At 44.2% G+C, this 20,368-nt stretch overlaps 1 protein-coding gene across 2 annotated transcripts in view; it reads left to right on the forward strand.

Annotated features, from left to right (window-relative positions):
• Window positions 1-4,516: 4,516 nt before the first annotated feature.
• Tbc1d9b (TBC1 domain family member 9B) overlaps window positions 4,517-20,368 on the forward strand; it is a 49,255-nt gene continuing 33,403 nt past the window's right edge. For both annotated transcript variants that reach the window (XM_076856535.2, XM_076856536.2), the window contains exons 1-4: window positions 4,517-4,699; window positions 8,094-8,204; window positions 13,247-13,365; window positions 20,023-20,251. In XM_076856535.2, the coding sequence (XP_076712650.1) occupies window positions 4,582-4,699; window positions 8,094-8,204; window positions 13,247-13,365; window positions 20,023-20,251 (577 nt within the window). In that variant the 5' untranslated portion in view covers window positions 4,517-4,581. The remainder of the gene's footprint in view (window positions 4,700-8,093; window positions 8,205-13,246; window positions 13,366-20,022; window positions 20,252-20,368) is intronic.

The raw sequence follows: 20,368 nt of genomic DNA on the forward strand, positions 1-20,368 counted from the left end.
CAAAACAAAAATAATTGTGCTGCCCAGAAAGGAGAAGTGGCTGTTGGGGACCAAAAGCAGCAAGTTTCCAGTATATATTTTAAAAAAGTTGGAACCAGAAAGGTCTGTATATCAGTGCTATCTCTGCCAATTACTAGTTTGAACTTGGCAAGTCATTTCACCTGCCTGGATTTCAGTTTTATCATCCCTAATTTAAGAATCATAAATACCTACCCAATAGGATTGATGTGGGAGGAATTAGATTTAAAATTATGTCAGAAGTAGGTTTCAGGGCTGGGGATGTGGCTCAAGCGGTAGCGCGCTCGCCTGGCATGCGTGCTGCCCGGGTTCGATCCTCAGCACCACATACAAACAAAGATGTTGTGCCTGCCGAAAAACTAAAAAAAAATAAATATTAAAAAATTCTCTCTCTCGCTCTCTCTCTCCACTCTCTCTTTAAAAAAAAAAAAAAAGATAGGAATAGGCATTTCTCCCCCACCCCCCCAAAAAAAAACAAGAAGCACATTAAAAAATTTTCAACATCATTAATCATTAGAACTGGATATTACTGGGACAATAACACTGATGAGATAATGAAAATTAGAACTCCCATAATTATTGGTGGGAGTGTGAGATGGCACCATTGCTTTGGAAAACAGTTTGGTGGTTACTCAAAAAAATCAATTTATTTTTAGTTTTGTTTTTTGGTACCAGGGATTAAATCCAGGAGCGCTTAACCACTGAGCCACATCCCTAGCCCTTTTTTGTATTCAGTTTAGAGACAGGGTCTCACTGAATTGCTCAAAATCTTGTTAAATTGCTGAGGCTGGCTTTGAACTCACAATCCTCCTGTCTCAGCCTCCTGAGTCACTGGGATTACAGGTGTGCACCACTGCACTGGGCAATCAAACATATCTTTAACACATGTTCCAATAATATGGCATAAATATATAGTATATCCAAGAGAATTTAAAACAAACATACACAAAAATTTATACAGCATTATTCACAGTCAAAAGCAGAAAACAAATGTTTATCAACTGATGAGTGAATAAACAAATGTGACATATTCATGCCATGAAATAATATATTCAGTCCTAAGAAAGAAACGAAGCACTGCCACATGCCACAATATCAATGAATCTTGAACCCATTATAGTAAGTGAAAGAAACCAGACACAAAAGGTCACATATTGTATGATCCACATGAAATGTCCAGAATAGACAAATCCATAGACAAAGCAGATTAGTGTTTGCCAGGGGCTAGGAGAAGGGAGAGATTGGAATGACTGATTGCTAATGAGTACAGGGTTTCTCTTTGGAATGATGAAAACATTCTGGGATTAGATAGTGGTAGTGGTTTCCAACCTTGTGAAAATACTAAAAGCCCACTAAATTGTGCACCTTAAAAGGTGAATTATATGAAATGTGAATTTTATCTTAGAAAATAAATTTAAAAGTAGGTTTAGCACATACTAAGTGCTCAATGATCATTTGATCTTCCCTTCTTATAAAGAGTATTTCAGGGCTGGGGATGTGGCTCAGTGGTAGAGTGCTCGCCTGGCATGCATGGGGCACTGGGTTTGATCCTCAGCACCACATAAAAATAAAATAAAGTTGTGTCCACCGAAAACTAAAAGGTAAATATTTAAAAATTCTCTCTCTCTCTCTCAAAAAAAAAAAAAAAAAAAAGTATTTCAAAGGGTGGTCTCTAGGCCAGCAGCACAGCATCAATTAGGAACTCATTAGGTATGCAGATACTCTGGAATGGGGTCCCAAAGTATTCAGTAGGCCATGCAGGTGATCCCAGGGCATGCTCAAGTTTAATCCCTCCAGTGAAGAAACAAAATAACCCTTTACCTCCTCTCAGGGTAGTTAAAAGTACTTCCAAAATCTCCAAGGCAGATTTCTCTACAGAGTAAAACAACATTATGAGTTTTCCTAAGAAAACTAGTCTCTACTTTTTTGGGGGCAAGAGGGGTGACTTGGTGCATAATAATTAAATAGAAGAGTAGGTTTCCTTGTGTCATATTCCTACATACACATAACATAATTTTATCAATTTCATTTCCAGTACCTTCCTTTATGCCCCTTTCTCCCTCTCCCAATCTCCCCCATCTACCCTACTGGACTCCCTTCTTTTTTCATGAGATCCAGTTTGTTTCCTTTTTTTTTCCCTTGTTGTTTCCACATATGAGGGGAAATATACAACCTGTGATTCTCTGGTCTGACTTATTTCACTCAACATAATTCTCTGGAGCATTCCATCCATTTTCCTGCAAATGACATGATTTGTTCTTAATGGCTGATTAAAACTCCATTCTGTATATATACCACATTTTCTTTATCCATTCATCTGCTTAAGGACACTTAGACTAATCCTCAACTGGGCTGTTGTGAATGGTGCTGCTATAAACATTGGTACACATGTATCTCTAGAGTATACAGACTTTAATTCTACTGAATAAATAACAGTATCTCTACATATTGAAAATTGATTTAGAGTCACAAGCAATATTTCAAAATTCTATGGATTATGGGTGAGAAACCAGCCTCTACCTCAGAGCAAAGCCTGTCCAAGGAAGGGGGCGTGACCCTTGTCCTTGGAAAGACCCACAGAGCACTCCTAGGCACACATCCACCCTGCTGAGTTGTTTATCTACAAATAACAGGAGAGATCTGCGGAGCCAGGTGTCCCTGACTCAGTCAGGCTAGGTGAGGACCCATATCAACCCTCTAGCAACCACCAATCGACATGAGACAGGGAAAATACTTGGGATGTCAGATGACCCTCCCAGTAGTTTATGGTGGTTGATAACGTTGGGAAACCGTGTAGTTCAGCACTACTCCCCTCATGGCTTACTTAAACCATTTAGTTCAAGCGAATCCCCCACTGGTACTAACCAATCACCCTTACCCAACTTGTTCCCGCCAGTGAATGTGCTAATCAATGTTAAGAGTTGTTTTTATGATTTTCCCTCAGTGTGTGATGATTTGCTAAGAGATGCTATGATTAATGTGGGGTCCCTGCCTTCCCCAAAGAGTGTATACAACTGCTACAAACCCTGGGCTCTGGGCCTCTCAGGTCACCAGTTGCTGTGTGCGCAGGGAGGACCTAACTAGCTCGCAATAAACACCTCTTTGCTGCTTACATCGATCTTGGTCTCTGGTGGTCTTTTGGGGGTCCCGAATTCGAGCATAACATGGGGAGGTGGGGGGGGGTGCACAGCCTGTAATCCTAGCAGCTCCAGAGGCTGAGGTAGGAGAATCTCAAGTTCAAAGTCAGCCTCAGCAACTTAGTGAGGCCCTAAACAACCTGGTGAGAACCTACCTCAAAATAAAAAAGGACTGAGGATGTGGCTTAGTGGGTAAGCGCCCCTGAGTTCAATACCTGGTACAAAAAAAAAAAAAAAAAAAAAAGAGAGAGAAAGAAAGAAAAAGAAAAGGACTATGGATTACTCTGGCTGACAGTCATGTACACCTACATCTGTTATACTAAGATCCCTGAATGCCAGTGACAGAGATCCAACTCTGTTCACATCTCCCAGGGTGATTCTAATATGCCCCCTTCCCAATACCCTCTTGACCTCAACCCTTTATCCAGCTAGGTGACCAGAAATCCCAATTGGCCCGTCAAAAGTTGCCCCTGACAGAGTTAGCAGCCCCTTTTGACTCTGAAGGACACAGGCTTACTCCCCAGTCCCTGGTACGCAGACTTCTCAGTGTTGAAGTTAACCGTGGTCAATTTAATTTGCTTCATGGTATGTTAAGAGCTCATGTTTGGACTGTGAGTGGTTCTGCCAGCTGTCGGTTCAGGGGGAGTAGGGATCTGCAATACCGACTGGAAATGCTGGCCACCCTATACCTTTGCAAAAACCCCCACTGATCCCAGGGCCAGCCCTGATCCAGACCCCAAGACCACACAGAGTTCCATCTGTCAGGTGAGGGTAGAACACTGACTTCTAATGATATACGTGCCTCAGGGGCTTCCTGGCCACCTGTCCATTGGACCTTGAAGATTAATCTTAGGCTCAACTGTCAGAATTCTGAAAATCATTACAAACTGCTAACCCTTTTCCAAACCACCTTTGCAACATTAATGCGCACTCTATCGCACAATTGACTAAAAGTATATCAACAAACGCTAATTCTTTACATTTGCTCCCCAAACTCTGAACAAGTGTTCACAAAATGCCAGAAGTTCTGATCTCTGCACAACCAGTCCCCTTTCCCTGCGCTGTAGACTGGGCGATTCCAGAGAGGCCCGAGGCCCCGGGGCTGGAGCGAGAGGAGACCAGGCTGCAGCGCTGCGGCCTCGGGCGAGAAGAAGTGGACACGGCCGAGTCCCAGCCCGCGATGGTCCGAGGCCATAGCCAGGGCGAGGCGGGGTCCGCGAGGACGGAGAGGGGCGAGGCTGGGCGGGGAGAGGCCGCGCGGCGGGCGGGCCCAGGACCGGCGTCCTGTCAACGCCGGGCGCCCACCAGGGGGCGCCGCCCTCCGGGCCCGTTCCCCCCGCCCCGCCCCGCCCGCTCTGCTCCGGCGCGGCGACAGCGGCGGGCGCTTCCGCCTCGCGGGCCCAGGCCGGGTGCGAGCGGCCCCGCGATGTGGCTGGGTCCCGAGGAGGTGCTGGTGGCCAACGCGCTGTGGGTGACGGAGCGGGCCAATCCCTTCTTCGTGCTGCAGCGGCGCCGGGGCCACGGCAAGGGCGGCGGCCTCACCGGTGAGAGGCGCGCGGGCGGCCTGGCCTGCAGGCGCCGCGCTGGGCCGGGCGGGGAGGGCGCGCCGGCGGCGGGGGCCGGGGACCGACGCGCCCAGGACAGGCCCAGCCTCGGCGTCGCCGCGGACAAGCACGTCAGCTCGCGGCGAGGCGCGGGGCGCGAGACCAGGAGAGGCCTAGGGGGCGAAGTGACCCGCAAGCGAGGCCAGGAAGGGTCGAGAGGCGTCAGGTGCAGACAGGGCGGGGGCGTCGGGGGCTCGAGGTGGGGAGCTAGCGGGAGGTCGTGATGGGGACTGGGGGCTCGAGCAAGGCAGATGCGCTCTGGCTAGGTGGTCGCTCCGGAGACTTCGAGGCCGACCCAGGGCGACCGAATGAAGACTGGCAGTGGCCTCTGCTGAGATTCCATGCCTGAGAGCCTCCCGGTGCTTTGCCAAGGCGTGTGCGGCTCTCTCGAGTGGGATTTAGCAGCTGAAAATCAGAGAGACCTCCCAATACTCTGCCTCTGCGTCAGCCTCAGTTTCCTTAAGTGCTGCTGAGGGCCAAGTGACACAAGCACACATTTTCTTTTGCCTCTGTCGATATTACCAATTCACTAAAAAATTGCCTATTTTTTTTATAAAGATCAGAGATCCCTGCTGTTGGCCTCAGCCCCCCTTCTCTCCTTCTATCCTTGACCTACCTTTCGTGCTCCTTGGTGACATCAGAGCTACTGACCCATGGCTTTACCTAATTACCAGTACAGGGTGTTCCTATGAGCTAGCCAAGGTGCCCTTTGTGGGTCTGGGGACCACCATTCACACAGGAGACTGAGCTGGGAGCCTCTGGAGTTGTGTGGTATATGGAACTTGGAGGAAGTCCACTGGGCATTCCTTCAGCAGATGTTGTCCAAAGCCCCTCATGCTTTCAGTACCTGCAACCTGGCACTGCTGGAACTGAGCTGGGTATCCAGGGGTGGCCTTATGGGAGACCCCAGTGCTAGTACTCCAGGTGCTGAGTGTTGCCCTGCAGGAATGCAGGCCCACTGTTTCTAGATCCTCCAATTTATCAAGAGAATTTTCTGTAAAATGTTCTGATATTCAGTGTCTCAGCTGATACATTCCTGGCAGATGCAGATGGAGGCTTCCAATAGAAGACCTCTGTGGTCATCCTCTCCTGGGCCACACCTCTTCATGTGTGAGAGACTGTACTGTTTCCAAGAAAACTCAATGTTCTTCCTTTAGTACTTCAGGCTGCCTTCAAAAGGGCCTGGAGAATCACAGGGATCCATACTGGGCCTGCCTCCTGAACCAGGCTGTTCAGTGGGAGTTAAGCTGTTCAGTGGGAGTTAACCTCAGAAGCTACTACAAGCCCAGTGAGGAAAGGGAGACAGTGGATGACAAACACCCTTTGTTACATCATTCATCTCTCTGTGTCCTCCAAGACTGAATTCCCAGACCATCCTTCAAGGAACCATTCCTTGAGTTCCCCCTCCCGTCGTCACCCAGCTGGGTTTGGTACATCCTGCCATGGCCTTCTTATGCCATTATAGATATTGTGGCCTCCCTAGCTCTGTCCTCTCAGGAGATAAACCATCGGTGATCCAATTTTATTTAAGTCATCTTTTAAAACCCTACCACCCTGAACTTTTCTTTAAAGAGTCTAGTGTGACAAATGATCGGTCTGTTTTTAAAAAGCTTTCAGATCTTTTTATGTGGATATGCCAACAGTTTAGAGACTCTAAAATAAAATTTCCGAGATCAGAAGAGAAGCACCAACATGAACAACAACAAAAAAAGGTTTATTCCAAACTGTTAAAGTTTAAATATGCCCTTTTGCAACTTACACATTTCAGAATATTTCAGGGGGAAAAAAAAGTGTAATTGTTTATTGTGTTTTTTAAAGATTAGATCTTAAAATGAATATGTCAGGGACAAAATTGTAAAACTTGAGTAATAAAATCAAAAGAAATTGTTTCTAGCATCAACAGGAAGATGGCAACAATGTATTTTCAGATCATACCAAAAGTAGCACTTCATTAAAAGGAAGAAATACTTTTCAAATAGGAATAGTGAATAGGGTTTTAGATTGGTTGATTGTTGAATTTATAAAGAGAAATGAATCAGACAAACAGTGTTAGAAAATATATATATTCCCTGCTGATTTGTCAGGAAATAGTGACCTTGGCAGAGATAGCACTACTACAAACCGGGTATGTGTATGTGACAAGAAAGAAAACTTGTCCTAAAATGCCTTGGTTCAGAGATAAAGAAAACAGAATCAGTGTTTTCCCAAATTTAGCAATTCTAAAAATTTACATGTCTTTTCTAGCCCCGTGGCTTTTGAGGTTGGAAGAAACTTCCCTAACCTTTCAGAAATAAAAATTTGTAATCCCATGCCAGAAAAAAAGACAATATTGTCCTCCTGTTCTTGATATGGAAGGTGATGTTACAAAATCATTGTCCTGTAAGAAGCAACCAGAGTTCTATGACAGAAATGTTGGAGGGAAGGGGATATATTAGGAGATGTGTCTTGCAATTAATAAAATACATTGTTATTTTTCTGAACTTTGTGATATTGTTCTTTATATTTTAATTTGCAATTTGTATTTTCTTATTCTAAGGAATACTTGGGGCTGGGAATATAGCTCAGTGGTAGAATGCTTGCCTAACATGCCCTGGGACCCTGGGTTCCCCAGTACCACACAAAGATAAAAGAAATATGGGGCTGGGGTTGTGGCTCAGTAGTAGTGTGCTCACCTAGAATGCACCAGGCACTGGGTTTGATCCTCAGCACCATATAAATGTAAAATAAAGATACTGTGTCAACCTAAAACTTAAAAAATAAATATTAAAAAAAGAAGAAAAAAGATAAAAGAAATACTTGATTTCAAACCTAATTTTATGTTTTTTCTGAAAGAGGACCTCTCAGGATCGTTTAACTTTGGGTTCTGTCAAACCTACATGTGTGCCAGGTACACACACCTGTAATCCAATGACTTAGAAGGCTGCGGCAAGGAGGATCATAAGTTAGAGGCCAGTCTCAGCAATTTAATGGAATCCTGTCTCAAAAGGGCTGGGAATGTAGCTCAGTGGTAAAGCACCCCTGGATTCAATCCCAAGTACAAAAAAGTAGAAAGAAAACTTGATTGTTCTCCTGCCTGCAAGTGTTTCTGAAGCAAGAGAATAAACAGATGCTTCCAGGACAAAGTAGGAAGGGATTTTTTTTTTTTTAAGACATTAGACTCTGGCCAAAGATCTTTAAAAGAGAAGCTGTTTGCCCATGGGGGTGATGATTCAGAATGTGTCTATTTCCTTGTACTGGGGCTGCCATCCTGATGACCTCTGGCTAGGCTCAGCTCCCAGGGACCTTTCAGCATGGCTGACCTCTCACCCTCCACATCTCTCTGCCCTGCTCCCAGGTCTTCTCGTGGGCACCCTAGATGTGGTGCTGGACTCCAGCGCCCGTGTGGCCCCTTACCGCATCCTGCACCAGACCCAGGACTCGCAGGTCTACTGGACAGTGGCATGTGGTAGGTGCCCTGAGTCATGAGGTCACATGTGGGAGGGAAAGGACATACAGCTGGTATTTCTGGGCAGGGTGGTGCCTACTAAGAATCCCATACTGCCTCTCACTGAGATAATAGCCAGGCCACCAAGAGGGAAGTAGAGGAGCCATTGCATCTAGTGTATGAAGGCAACTTCACTGTTCATAGAGAGCAGGGTCAGTAGAGGACAGCCCCATGGAGCCCCATGCCCCTCCCAACCCCCCGCCAAGGACTCAGGCTCAGGATTTAGCAGTGTCCACATTCTTATATTCACCTTTTCTCAAGAAAAGTTGTCCCTACATGTGTATGTGCAAAGTGGTAAAAATTTTTGAGTCACATAGTGTGCACGTCCCCAGCTGAGGTGGATTAAGGTGTTCCTCTACCCTCTTTTTTCAGCTCTCATATTGTATACAGGTAGCATTTTCACAGTCTATGTAACATGTTTCGACATTTTTATGCTTTTTGTGATTATTTACTGATTAAAATGACTCCCAAGCAGGCCAGGCATGGTGACATATGCCTGTAATTCCAGCTCCTTGGTAAGACGAGGCAGAAGGCTCACAAGTTTGAGATCAGCCTGGGCAACTTAGCAAGATCCTGTCTGAAAATAAAATTTTAAAAAATGATTGGAGATGTAGCTCAATGGTAGAGCACTTGCTTAGTGTGCACAAGGCCTTGGATTCCATCCCTAGTACTGCATATATACACATAAAAGGCTCCCAAGCAAACACCGGAGTGCAAGACTATGATGTGTTTTACAGAAAAAAAAAATGTGTGTTAGAGAAGTTTAGGAACGTCTACACATTCCTTAGGAATGAGTTGCAGTGCTGCCGATCATGAGCTCAATGCTAATGAATCAACAATAAATACTAAATAAAGTGTCTTTAAACAGAAACACATAAAACAAATATATGTATTGCTTGGTTGATGAAAACATGATCAGAGGCTGGTAAGAGCCTACCCTTGCATTTCCCTTGGCGTAATAGTCCAGTATTAATTCAGTGTTCAGGGAACTACAGACTTTAAAAACTACCATGAATAATGAGAATCCACTGGAGTTGTACTAGGAGGAAGTGAACCCACCCTTCCCAAGAATGTTGGGGGAACTTCCCTTTCAGTGGGCACTGACTAGGCCAGAGTTGTTCTGATAAAATGACAGTTATAAGGTTGCTCTGATAAAATGACACTTGTAGCCGGTGCTCAAACAGCACTTCCAGTGTGGCTAGTCCCTTACCTTACTCCCTCACAAGAACATTGGCCCTGTTTTGAAGATGAGGAAACTGTGGTACAGAGGGGTTAAGAAAAATGTCTGAAGTCACACAGAGCTGCAGTTCAGACCCAGATTGCCTGCCCCTATAACCACTGTGCTGAACCACCCTTTGGGATAGAAGTGACAGTATCCAGGTCCTCCAAGATAATGGTGTTCCTTAGAGGCCTGGAAAAGATAATGAGACTAGCAAGTTTGTGGACCTTATAACTGGAACCGCGCTTCAGAAGGTGGGTGGAGGAGATAAGTACCCAAGGAAGATGGCAACCCAGAAGCAGCTGCTTCTTACCAGGTGGGCACTTTGCCCTGGGTGGTCTTTCTTCTTCATCATCACCCTGAACAACAGTGACCTATTGTCTCCTCTGTCTGATTAAATAGACTTAAGGGTTAGAAAGAAGAGTTTGCTCTGGCTGGGGATACAGCTCAGTTGGTAGAGTGCTTGCCTTGCATGCAGGAGTCCCTGGGTTCTAATCCTCAGCACCACTAAAAAAAGGAGAGTTTGCTCAACACCAAAGTTACAAAGCCTAACAGTACCCTAGATATGCTGGCTCAAGAGCCAGAGTAGGGTTCTGGGAGGCAGTGAGGATTTGCCTGCAGGAAAAAGGGGGTTCCTATACGGTGGGGACCACCCTAGAGCAAGAACTTGTTGGTGTGTGCCAGGCAGGGCTACAAGGAGACCGGATACTTTTAAATGGGTGCTGAAGATGGTCGTCTCAGTCTCAATAATGCCCCTCCTTGGGGTGTAGATGGGGAGGGGACTGTAACTGCAAGAGCAGCCCCAAGGACAGGAAGAAAAGAGCATGATGCTGCAGCATGGGAGTCCCTTTGGTAACAGCAGGGCTTCATTCTAGGGAGAGACTGGCCATGCTGCAGAGTCCCAGTCCTTAGCTTCATACCACACCCTGACTTCCCCAACATCAGACCACAAGCTGACCTGGTTTCTGCCTGGGCCTCCCTCCTCGCGTCTGGGCTGGGTCTCAGAAGCAGTCCACCCAATCAGACATGATTCTGTAGGTAGGGGTCCACCTACCCCATTTCCCTCCTTCCCTCCCTCCCTCCCTCCCTCCCTCCCTCCAGTTCTAGGGATCAAACCCAGGGCCTCATGCATGCTAGGTAAGTGCTCTACCAATGAGCTACATTCCCACCCCCCTGACCTCCTTTTCCCAGCTCACGGCTGACTTTCACACAGGCCACATACTTGCAGGGCTTGCAGTTCCTAACCACACCTCTCCTGGCTACTATGCACAGTGCCTCCCACATCCACCAAACCTTCCCTCTGCTCTGTTGACACTCACAGTTGTCACCTCCTAGAAGATCTTCCCAGATTCCCCACACCCATGTAAGCTATCCTTCCTTCTTACTCTTTTGGAATTGATAAGTCTCCACTAGCACTTTTATATGTAAGTCTCTCCTGTTAGACTGGGAGCTCCCCAGGGTAAGGGCAGGCTCTACAGCCAGGCAACTAGTCCTGGGATTCTGGTTTACTTACTTCCCTGCTGTGTGACTTTGTATAACTTACTTAACCCTCTGCTTCAGCTTCATCTTTTAATCCTTTAAAATGAAAATAATAGGACTGAGGATGTGGCTTAGTGATAGAGTGCTTGCCTCACATGCATGAAGCCCTGGGTTCAATCCCTAGCACCACAAAAAAATAAACAAAATAAAATGAAAATAATAATACTTGTCTTCAAGATGTTCTAAAAATGAAAAAAAGATAATCCACAGGAAGCTCTGAAAACACAAATAGTACTTAATAATCCAACTAGCTATTCCATTCCTTTTATTCCCAATGCCTCACAGAGACGGCACCGTTTAAGTGTTTCTTTAGTATTAGAAGAAATTTGAGTTACTTTTAACTAATAATCCTTTTAAATGCACATTCAGGCCTGGGAATATAGTCAATGGTAGAGCATATAAGGCCACCTCTAACACTTTCACATGTGTAAAACCCCAAGTTTCATCCTCAGCACTGCAAAACAAACAAACATAAACATTTATGATTAAAATGCAGACAGCAAGGAAAAGATTGCTTCTGTTTAAGACTGCCAGAAATGTATGTGTAAATTAAAATGATACATTAAAGTTTGCATCATATGTAAACTTAACTTCAAAATTCACTGAGAGAGAAAAAGAAAGAAATCCTCCCCCTACCAACTAGACTGTGGCCTTTGTACATCAGGTCAAGGAGGTCAAATTGAATCCAAAGAAAAATGGGGGGAGAAAGTCAAGATAGTTTGGGATGATTTAAGGGACTTCCAGGGGAATTCTGTTTGCCTGGTGTGACTCATTGTACATTGTGTAATGCTGGAGCAGTTGTTTTCATGTGGTCATCCTACTCTACTTGAGAACGATATTTCCTGTGGAATTGCTTGTTATATGGACCACTTGAGCAGATGCCAAAAAACAGACAAATCAACCCTAACCTAGATAGGCCAAGCTGTGACAGAGCAATGAGCAGGTGCAATGGCTTGGAGGAGGTGGTGAGGACCAACCTAGTCTGGCCAGAATGGGATCAGGGCCACATGCTCAGCTGGTGAAATAATGTTGCCAGGTAGGGAAGGATGGGGTAACCAAGGATAGGTGCTCTAGCAAAAATATCTGATTCAGGATTAGGATGTAGCACAAGGGTAGAGCACTTGCCTAGCAAACACAAGACCCTGGGTTCAATTCCCACCATTAAAAAAAAAGTCTGATTTACAGTCAAACTGGACTTGCTTCCTAGCTAAGACTCCCTGCATACCAATTTTGTGGACCTTGCTGTAGGCCACATGATTAACCTGACCTGCTTGGGGGTCCAAGCAGGACACCTAAGAAGGGTCCAGGGTGTTCATTTCTCTTCTTATCCTTGTGTTCATTTATTCATAAAACAATTTTTGACTGCAAACCCCATGCCAAAAGTGGAGTGGCAAGGGTAGGGGGAGCAGGCCAAGTAGAGACCTTTTCTCAGCCCATTGTATCTCCTCTTGGGGCTGCTCTTCTAGGTCCTTGATGGGAGCAAACAGTCTTCCCATCCTTTAGGAATGGCATTGTGCTGCCTTCTCTGAATTTTTTCACTGGGTCTGCTAGGTCTCCAGGGCCCCTCTCTGCAGAAGACAGGGATGCCTCCTGGGATGGAGGGGCAGACACTAGGGGAGAAGATCAGCCAGGAAAAGCTGAAAAGGGTTGGTAACTACTTCCCTTCCCAGCAAAGCCCAGCTGGCCAGGGGCTTCACACCCTTTGGAAGTTCCAGTTGGCATCTGTGGATGCCTGAATTTTCAGGAGAGTGCTAAATCCACTTCTAAAAAGTCTGATTGTGTCAGATTAATCATATCCATATCAAAGAGCACATTAAATTCTTTCAACTGGAAGTTAAACCATGATCACTTAGGAAGCTTTTAGATGCATAGCTATTTCTAGGGTGACACATACAAGCCAGTGATGATCACCACTATTGGAGGGAGGGAGGGAAAGCTTTGTCTCCCACATGGCTCTCTACTAAGTTGCCTGGTGCTTTATTTTTGTTTGTTTGTTTGGGTGGTTGGTTGGGTTTTTTGTTTTTTGTTTTGTTTTGTTTTTGTGTGTATGTGTGTGTGTGTTACCAGCACTGTTTATTACTTATACATACAAAGTTTAAGAAAGAAAAGATCAACAAGCATCTTGAAGATTGTAGTCATTTAAATAGTAAACTAGGTCACTCATTTTTTATCTCTTCTTTGAATTTATGTTTAAGACCTTGTGATTTTATGAGTTTTCTTTTCTTCACCAAACCCCTCCTCCTAGGTTCTTCCCGTAAAGAGATCACAAAACACTGGGAATGGCTGGAAAACAACTTGCTTCAGACACTATCCATCTTTGACAATGAGGAAGATATCACCACCTTCGTTAAGGGCAAGATACATGTAAGGTTTACATTTCTTTAGCAATTTTTGCTCCCCTTCTCTGGCTGTAGCATTCATACACGGTCAGCCTCTCTGTCCTCTGGTTCTACTTCCATAGATTCAACCGACCACAATTTGAAGATATTTGGGGGGAAAATGCATCTATACTAAGCATGTAGACTTTTTTCATGATATTGTTCCTTAAAAAAAAAAAAGTAGCATAGCAACATAGCACTTATATTGCATTAGATATGATAAAACATCTAGAGATAGTTTAAAGTATTCAGGAGGTGTGCATAGATTATATGGAAATTCTGTGATATTTTATGTAAGGGACTTGCACATGTGAGGAGTTGGGTATTTGTTGGAAGTCCTGGAATTAATCCCCTGTCTGTACAACTGTTTATCTTATTTCATCTTCAGACAGCATAGATTTTTTTTTAAGAGAGAGAGAGAGAATTTTTAATATTTATTTTTCAGTTTTCGGTGGGCACAACATCTTTATTTTATTTTATGTGGTGCTGAGGATTGAACCCAGCGCCCCGCGCATGCCAGGCGAGCGCGTTACTGCTTGAGCCACATCCCCAGCCCCAAACAGCATAGATTTTATTCCCATTTTACAGAGATGGAAATTAAAGTGACTGCTCTCATTCTCCTAGATTTGTTAGATGCAGTTGAACACATTGCCCCTTGTTATAGTTTGGATCTTGTGTTGAAGGCTTGGTTGCCAACCTGTAATGCTATTAGGACGTGGTGGAATCTTTTGTGGGAGGAAGTTGGGTTATTTGCAGTGTGCCCTTGAAAGGGGATATTGAGAACATGGCCCCTCTTCTCTTTTTGCTTCCTGGCCACCACAAAGCCTCCTCCACTGCATGCTCCCCACTGTGAAGCACTGGGCCACCATATGCCCAGAGCAACATGATGAAGGAACCATAGACTGAAATCATGAGCCAAAATAAACCTTTCCTCCTTATAAATTGATTATTTCAAGTATTTGTCATGGTAACAGAAAGCTGATTAATGTACCCATAAAGCCCCTTCTTATCCTGAATAGCCATTGCAGTCAGGCGAAAGCTTAGCTTAAAGTTTCTATTTCCTGTAAAATGCCTTAGAACAAATATGCAGCTATACAACTGTGTTTGCCAGTACCTTGACTAACAGGAAGAAATTGGAAATGAAATAACTAACTTTATTTTTAAAGGCACATATCCTTTACCCGGAAATCTATTCCTTTGAGTTTACCCTATAGTTTATTCATATATGCAGAATGATACATATATCAGGATAGTCCCTGCAATGCTGAATTAGCAAAAACACTGAAAAAATACCTTCCATGCCAATGATAAGAGAGAGAAACAGCTGTTCTCTCCTCTGAAAAATGAGAGTAATAGGGCTGAGGTTGTGGCTCAGTGGTAGAGCTCTTGCCTTGCATGTGTGAGACATTGGGTTCAATCCTCAGTACCACATAAAAATAAAAAAGATATTCTCTCCATCTTCAACTAAAAAATATTTTTTTTAAAATGAGAGTAGTAATACGTGCTAGGATTTACTGAGTACTTTTTATATGCTTGGTTAGCTAAGTGCTTTATTTTCAGGGAACTTATTAAGGCATACATGGTATACATACTGGAATATTTTGCATCCATAAAAATAATAATTACAAAAATTGTGACATTGATAAACTGATAGGTAATATTAGGTTATTTCCTCTTTGGGGAAGATTAATCCTATCATGGACATTTATCTGAATGTCTTCTTCTTTCTATTAGATTATTGCCTTACATTAGATTTCCTGGAGGCTCTTACTAGATCACAGTTTATGGTGCCAAGTCACTTTAGGCAGCCCTTATAAATCTTTGATACTAGACCTTTGTAGACCTGGGGAGACAGGTCTAATTTCTCAGCTCTTCTTCTCTGTGCAATTTGGAGTTCAAGACCATATTGCCTTCTATTCTAGGAAAACAGGCCAAAAACAGGCAAAGAAGTCAGAGGCAAGCCTTTACTATCCCAACAAGAAAGTTGAGCAATGATAATAACAGAAACATACCTGATGCCTCCTATAAACAAACTCATCAGCAAAACAAAAGTTCTTAATGACATAAGGTTAAAGAACAAATGGTCTGTTAGTCATCTTTCTGTTACTGTAAGTAAATATCTAAGATAGTCAACTTGTAAAGAGAAAAGGTTTATTTTGGCTCAGAGTTTTGGAGGTTTCAGCCCATGACCCAGTTGCTTTGGGATAGTGGCAGCACATCCTGGTTGGAAGGCATGGCAGAGCAAAGCTGTTTGCCTCAAGCAAAAGAAAAGAAAAAGAAGCCAGGGGTCCCAATATTCCCTTCAAGTATGCACCCCCAAAGACCAGAAGATCTCCTACTAGGCCCCACCTCTTAAATGTTCCACCACCTTCCTGTAGTGCCACACTCCCTGTAATGCCTTTAACATATGGGCCTTTGGGGGACATTTAAGATCCAAACTATAGCAAATAGAAATTAGGAAATTTAGAGCTGAATGATCATAGAAATACTACTATATACATCAGAATTTATGGGATGCACCAAAAGCAGTACATAGAAGGAAATTTAAAGTCTTTAATCTCATGAAAGAAGAACGAATGAAAGTTAATGAGCCGGATGTCCAATTCAGAAGGTTAGAAAAGAATTCCAGGAAATGAGACAGAAGGAAGTGAGAAGGGGTCAAAGTTAATTCCTTAGAAAACAAGGGAATAAGAGAAGAGCAACCAAAAATAGAAAAAAGCCTGTGGCAAAGTGACTCAGGACTCAAGAGTGTACCCTCCAGTAAGCAATGTTGGAAATTGAATATGAAGAGCACTTACACAGAAGCAGAGCATTTATTTGTTTGTTTTAGATACTAGAATTGAACCCAGGGGCATTGAGCTATATGTATCCCCAGTCTTTTTTATTTTTTGAGATAGGGTCTTACTAAGTCACTAAGTATCTGAGTTGCTGAGACTGACCTGAAACTCATGATCCTCTTGTCTCAGCCTCCCAAGTCTTCTGGGATTACAGATGGGATCTCCATACCTAGTGAAGCAGTTGTTTAAAAAATAAGGAGCCAGTGCTGTTGATATAGGTCAGTGGGAGAGCACTTGCTCAGTATGTGTGAAACCCTGGGTTCAATTCCCAGTATCAGAGAAAGAGAGAGAGAGAGAGAGAGAGAGAGAGAGAGAGAGAGAGAGAGAAACAATACCAATACCATAAATAGCTTTAAACCAATAAACTTAAGAATTTTGACAAAATGGATGCTTTTTAAAAATAATACATATTCATTTCCAATTGCTACTATAACAAGTTACCATGAATCTGATGGTTTAAAACAACACAAATTAGGCTGGCTTAGCTCAGTGGTGGAGCACTTGCCTGGGTTTGATCCCCAGCACTGCAAAAATAAATAAATAAACTCAAAAATTTATTATCTGAAGGTCAGAAGTTTAAAGTGATCTTTCTGGGCTGAAGTCAAGGTGTTGGTAGGACTGTGTTCCTTCTGGAAGCTCTAAGGGAATCTGTATCCTTTCCTTTTCCAGCCTGTAGAAGCCACTTGTATTCCTTGCTTCTTGGCCCTGTCCTTCATCTTCAATGCCAGCAGCTAACATCCTCAGAGGAATCAATCTTCCCCTCTCTCTTCTCCTCTCTTTCTATTGTCATCTCCTTGTGGCTCCTTCATTCTTGCCTGTCTCTTTATGAGGACCCTTGTGATCATATTGTGTTCTCTCAAATGATCTAGGATCATCTCCCCATCTCAAACTCCTTAATCATGCCTGCAACTTCCCTGTGAGCCAGGCTGGTTAATCCCTATTGGCAGAGACTCCCGAGTAGAGGCTGGAAAGCCACCCAAAGGCTCAGAGTGTGGCTCTCCAGTGGGGAATGCAGAGGAAAATGCAGAGTAGGTCACTGCTAGCCCCACTGCTTCCTGCCTGGGCATCTCCCAGGAGCAGCTGAAGGGAGTGAGGGAGCGGCAACTGCCAACAGAGATCTAGAAAGGTGGCCCAGGGGGCAGGACAGCCAGTGATGACCACCTGGCCAGGACCTGTTAGCAATGGCTGGCCCACCAAGGCTGTCTGGGGCTGCCTTGTGCTTTCTACCAGTGGGCACTGTGTTAGTCAACTTTCCATGACTGCAGTGAAAAATACGAGGTGATTGGCTTATAGAAAGCGATTTATTTTGGCCCACGGTTTTGTAATTTCCAGAGTCCACGGTCAATAGCCCCATGACTTTGGGCCTGTGGAGAGGCAGCACATCATGACAGGATTGTGTGGCAGAGCAAAACCCTTACACCATCAGCCAGGAAGCAAAAGGGAAAGAAGAGGCCAGGGTCCCATAATCCCCTGTGAAGATACCCCCTGCATAACCTAAGAACCTCCCTCTAGGCCCCACCTCCTGAAGGTTCTACCAGCTCCCAATAGGACCAAATCTTTAACACTTGGGGAACACTTTCCTAAACCATAGCAGGCACTTTCCCAATCTTCTAATGGGATGGAACTGAGGGCAAGAGAAAAAAAAGGCAGGCCTTAGAAATAAGAAGGGAGCTGTATTCCCAGAGGGAGAGCTACTTCCTACAGGAGCATTCTGGGAGGCACCACAGACAGATTGAGAGAGTGGAAATGTTTTAATAGCAGCTATGGTGGTGCTGGTTTGAGAGGGAAAAAAATGTTTCTTCTGCTTTTTTTAGGTTCTTATCTGGGGATCTATAACAAAAGACAGGTTTAACAAAAGAAAAATAAACTGAAGTTTATCATCATGTATATCTCATGAACACAAGGGAAAAACTCAGGGAGGAACAGCTGGATGGTTTAGTTAGAACTTGGGTTTATGAAACACCCTCATAAATAAACAGTACATTTAAAGAGAAACAATAGGACAAAGGAACCAGATTTTAGGCTTCCAAGGGTAAAAAGTGAGGGTAATGTTGGGGGGTGGGTAGGAACCACAGAAAGGAGGTTTGTTAACAGATGCCTCTGGTGTGCTCTGGTGTCATTTCAGCTGGTAAGTTGAGTTGTCTCTAGTAAAGGAGAATTTATATTCTGTTTTAGACAGAGAAGAGAAGGCAGAAAGCTTTTCCTAGGTTTGCATATTCTGATTTCCTTTCTAGTTAAATCAAGTGCCATATTCTACTTTCTGATGCTATAACAAAATACCTGAAAGTAGGAGAATTATAAATAAAAAGGGTTTATTCAGTTCACAGTTCTGGAGGCTCAAAGTTAAGGGGCCACATTTGATGAGGGCCTTCTTGCTGCTTTATAACATGGTGGGGGGTATTACATGGAGAGACAGAGCAAATATCTTTCCTCTTCCTACAAAACCACTAATACCCTCATGGGGCCCCACACTCATCACCTCATCTAAACCTCTCAAAGGCTGCACCTCCAAATACAACTAACATATGACTTTGTGGATTAAGTTTCCAACACATGATTTCTGGGGAACATTTTCAAACAATAGTACTGAGAAATGGAAGGAATCAAAGTAGACCTCATGTTGGGATCTTTGCCTGGGCTCATGGCTATCTTCCCTGCCTATGGAAAGAGGGACATAAGGCAACCAAGAAACCCAGAAAAGCACCAGGCGGGCCTATAAATGCTTTTGTAAATCCAGGAATTGTCCTAGGAAATCAGCATGTACATTTGGAACCAGTTGGCTGAGGACCTGTCCCAGGAGGTTTGGGGCTGGCCTATGGCCCAGGGTGATGCCTGTGGGCACCCAAGCACAGTGAAGGGATCATGGGTCAACTCACTGATCTGGGGTGGGGACAGATCAGTGACCCCTGGAGTACAGGGAGTCAATGCAAAAATGTTCTCGAGGGTGTGAGAAAGCAAAGCACTTCAAAGAAAGTGCCACAGAGGATCCCATTTGGGCAAAGAAAGGAGAAAAGAGAAAAACAATGGATGCATGTATGTGGCATGTCTGGAGGAAACCAGGAAGGTGGCTAGAGGGCGAAGGAGACTCCTCTTTCACTAAACACACTTTTCTACCATAGGTTGAACATCTCTTATCCAGAATGCTTGGAACCAGAAGTGTTTCAGATTTTGGATATTTTAAGATTTGGGCTTATTTACATATGCATAATGAGTGTCTTGGGAAGGGGACCCAATCATGTATACAAAATTCATTTATGTTTCCTATATACCTTATGTACACAGACTGGAGGTGATTTCACACAGTATTTTTAGGGTGTCTGTGATTTGACTGCAACCTATTATATGAAATCAGGTGTAAAATTTTCTACTCGTGGCATCATGCTGGCACCCAGGAAGTTTAGGATTTGGGAGCATTTCAGATTGCAGATTTTCAGATTAAGGATGCTCAACATGTATTTGCATTTTTAAACCATGTTTATGGATGATATATTTTAACAAGTTTACATTAAACTAAAATGGGTTTATTTTAAAAGTCACTGCTCAGAGCCAATGATGACGGTAATCCAGGAAGTTCTGGAAACTTGCTCAGAGCTCACAGGTGGCTTCTGTCATCCATGTCCCTTGATGGCAAACAAGCCAGAGCACAGCTGCCTCCTTCCCTGAGAGCTACCAACTGTCATCTACCTGTGCCTGTTGCCCTTAAACAAAAGTCCTAGAGTCCTGAGTTCCCCGGGCCTCTCTGCTCCTCCCTTTGATTTGGCCAGAAGTATGTGTGGGTGAGCCCAATTCCCACTATCTCCCTCCAGGGTATCATTGCAGAAGAGAACAAGAACCTGCAGCCCCAGGGAGATGAGGACCCTGGGAAATTCAAGGAGGCCGAGCTGAAGATGCGGAAGCAATTTGGGATGCCTGAGGGGGAGAAGCTAGTCAACTACTATTCATGCAGCTACTGGAAAGGCCGAGTGCCCCGGCAGGGCTGGCTCTACCTGACTGTCAACCACCTGTGCTTCTACTCCTTCCTGCTGGGGAAGGAAGGTGAGCACCAGCTGAGGCAAGTGGGTGCAACCAGGGGGTGCCATCCTCTTGCATCATGGCAAAGTTTTCACCCTCAACTCTGTTCATCCCAGCCCCTCCTCATCCTCAGCTCCTCTG

Source organism: Callospermophilus lateralis, chromosome 5 (genome assembly GCF_048772815.1).
Source record: "Callospermophilus lateralis isolate mCalLat2 chromosome 5, mCalLat2.hap1, whole genome shotgun sequence".
In the NCBI taxonomy this organism is placed as follows: domain Eukaryota; kingdom Metazoa; phylum Chordata; class Mammalia; order Rodentia; family Sciuridae; genus Callospermophilus; species Callospermophilus lateralis.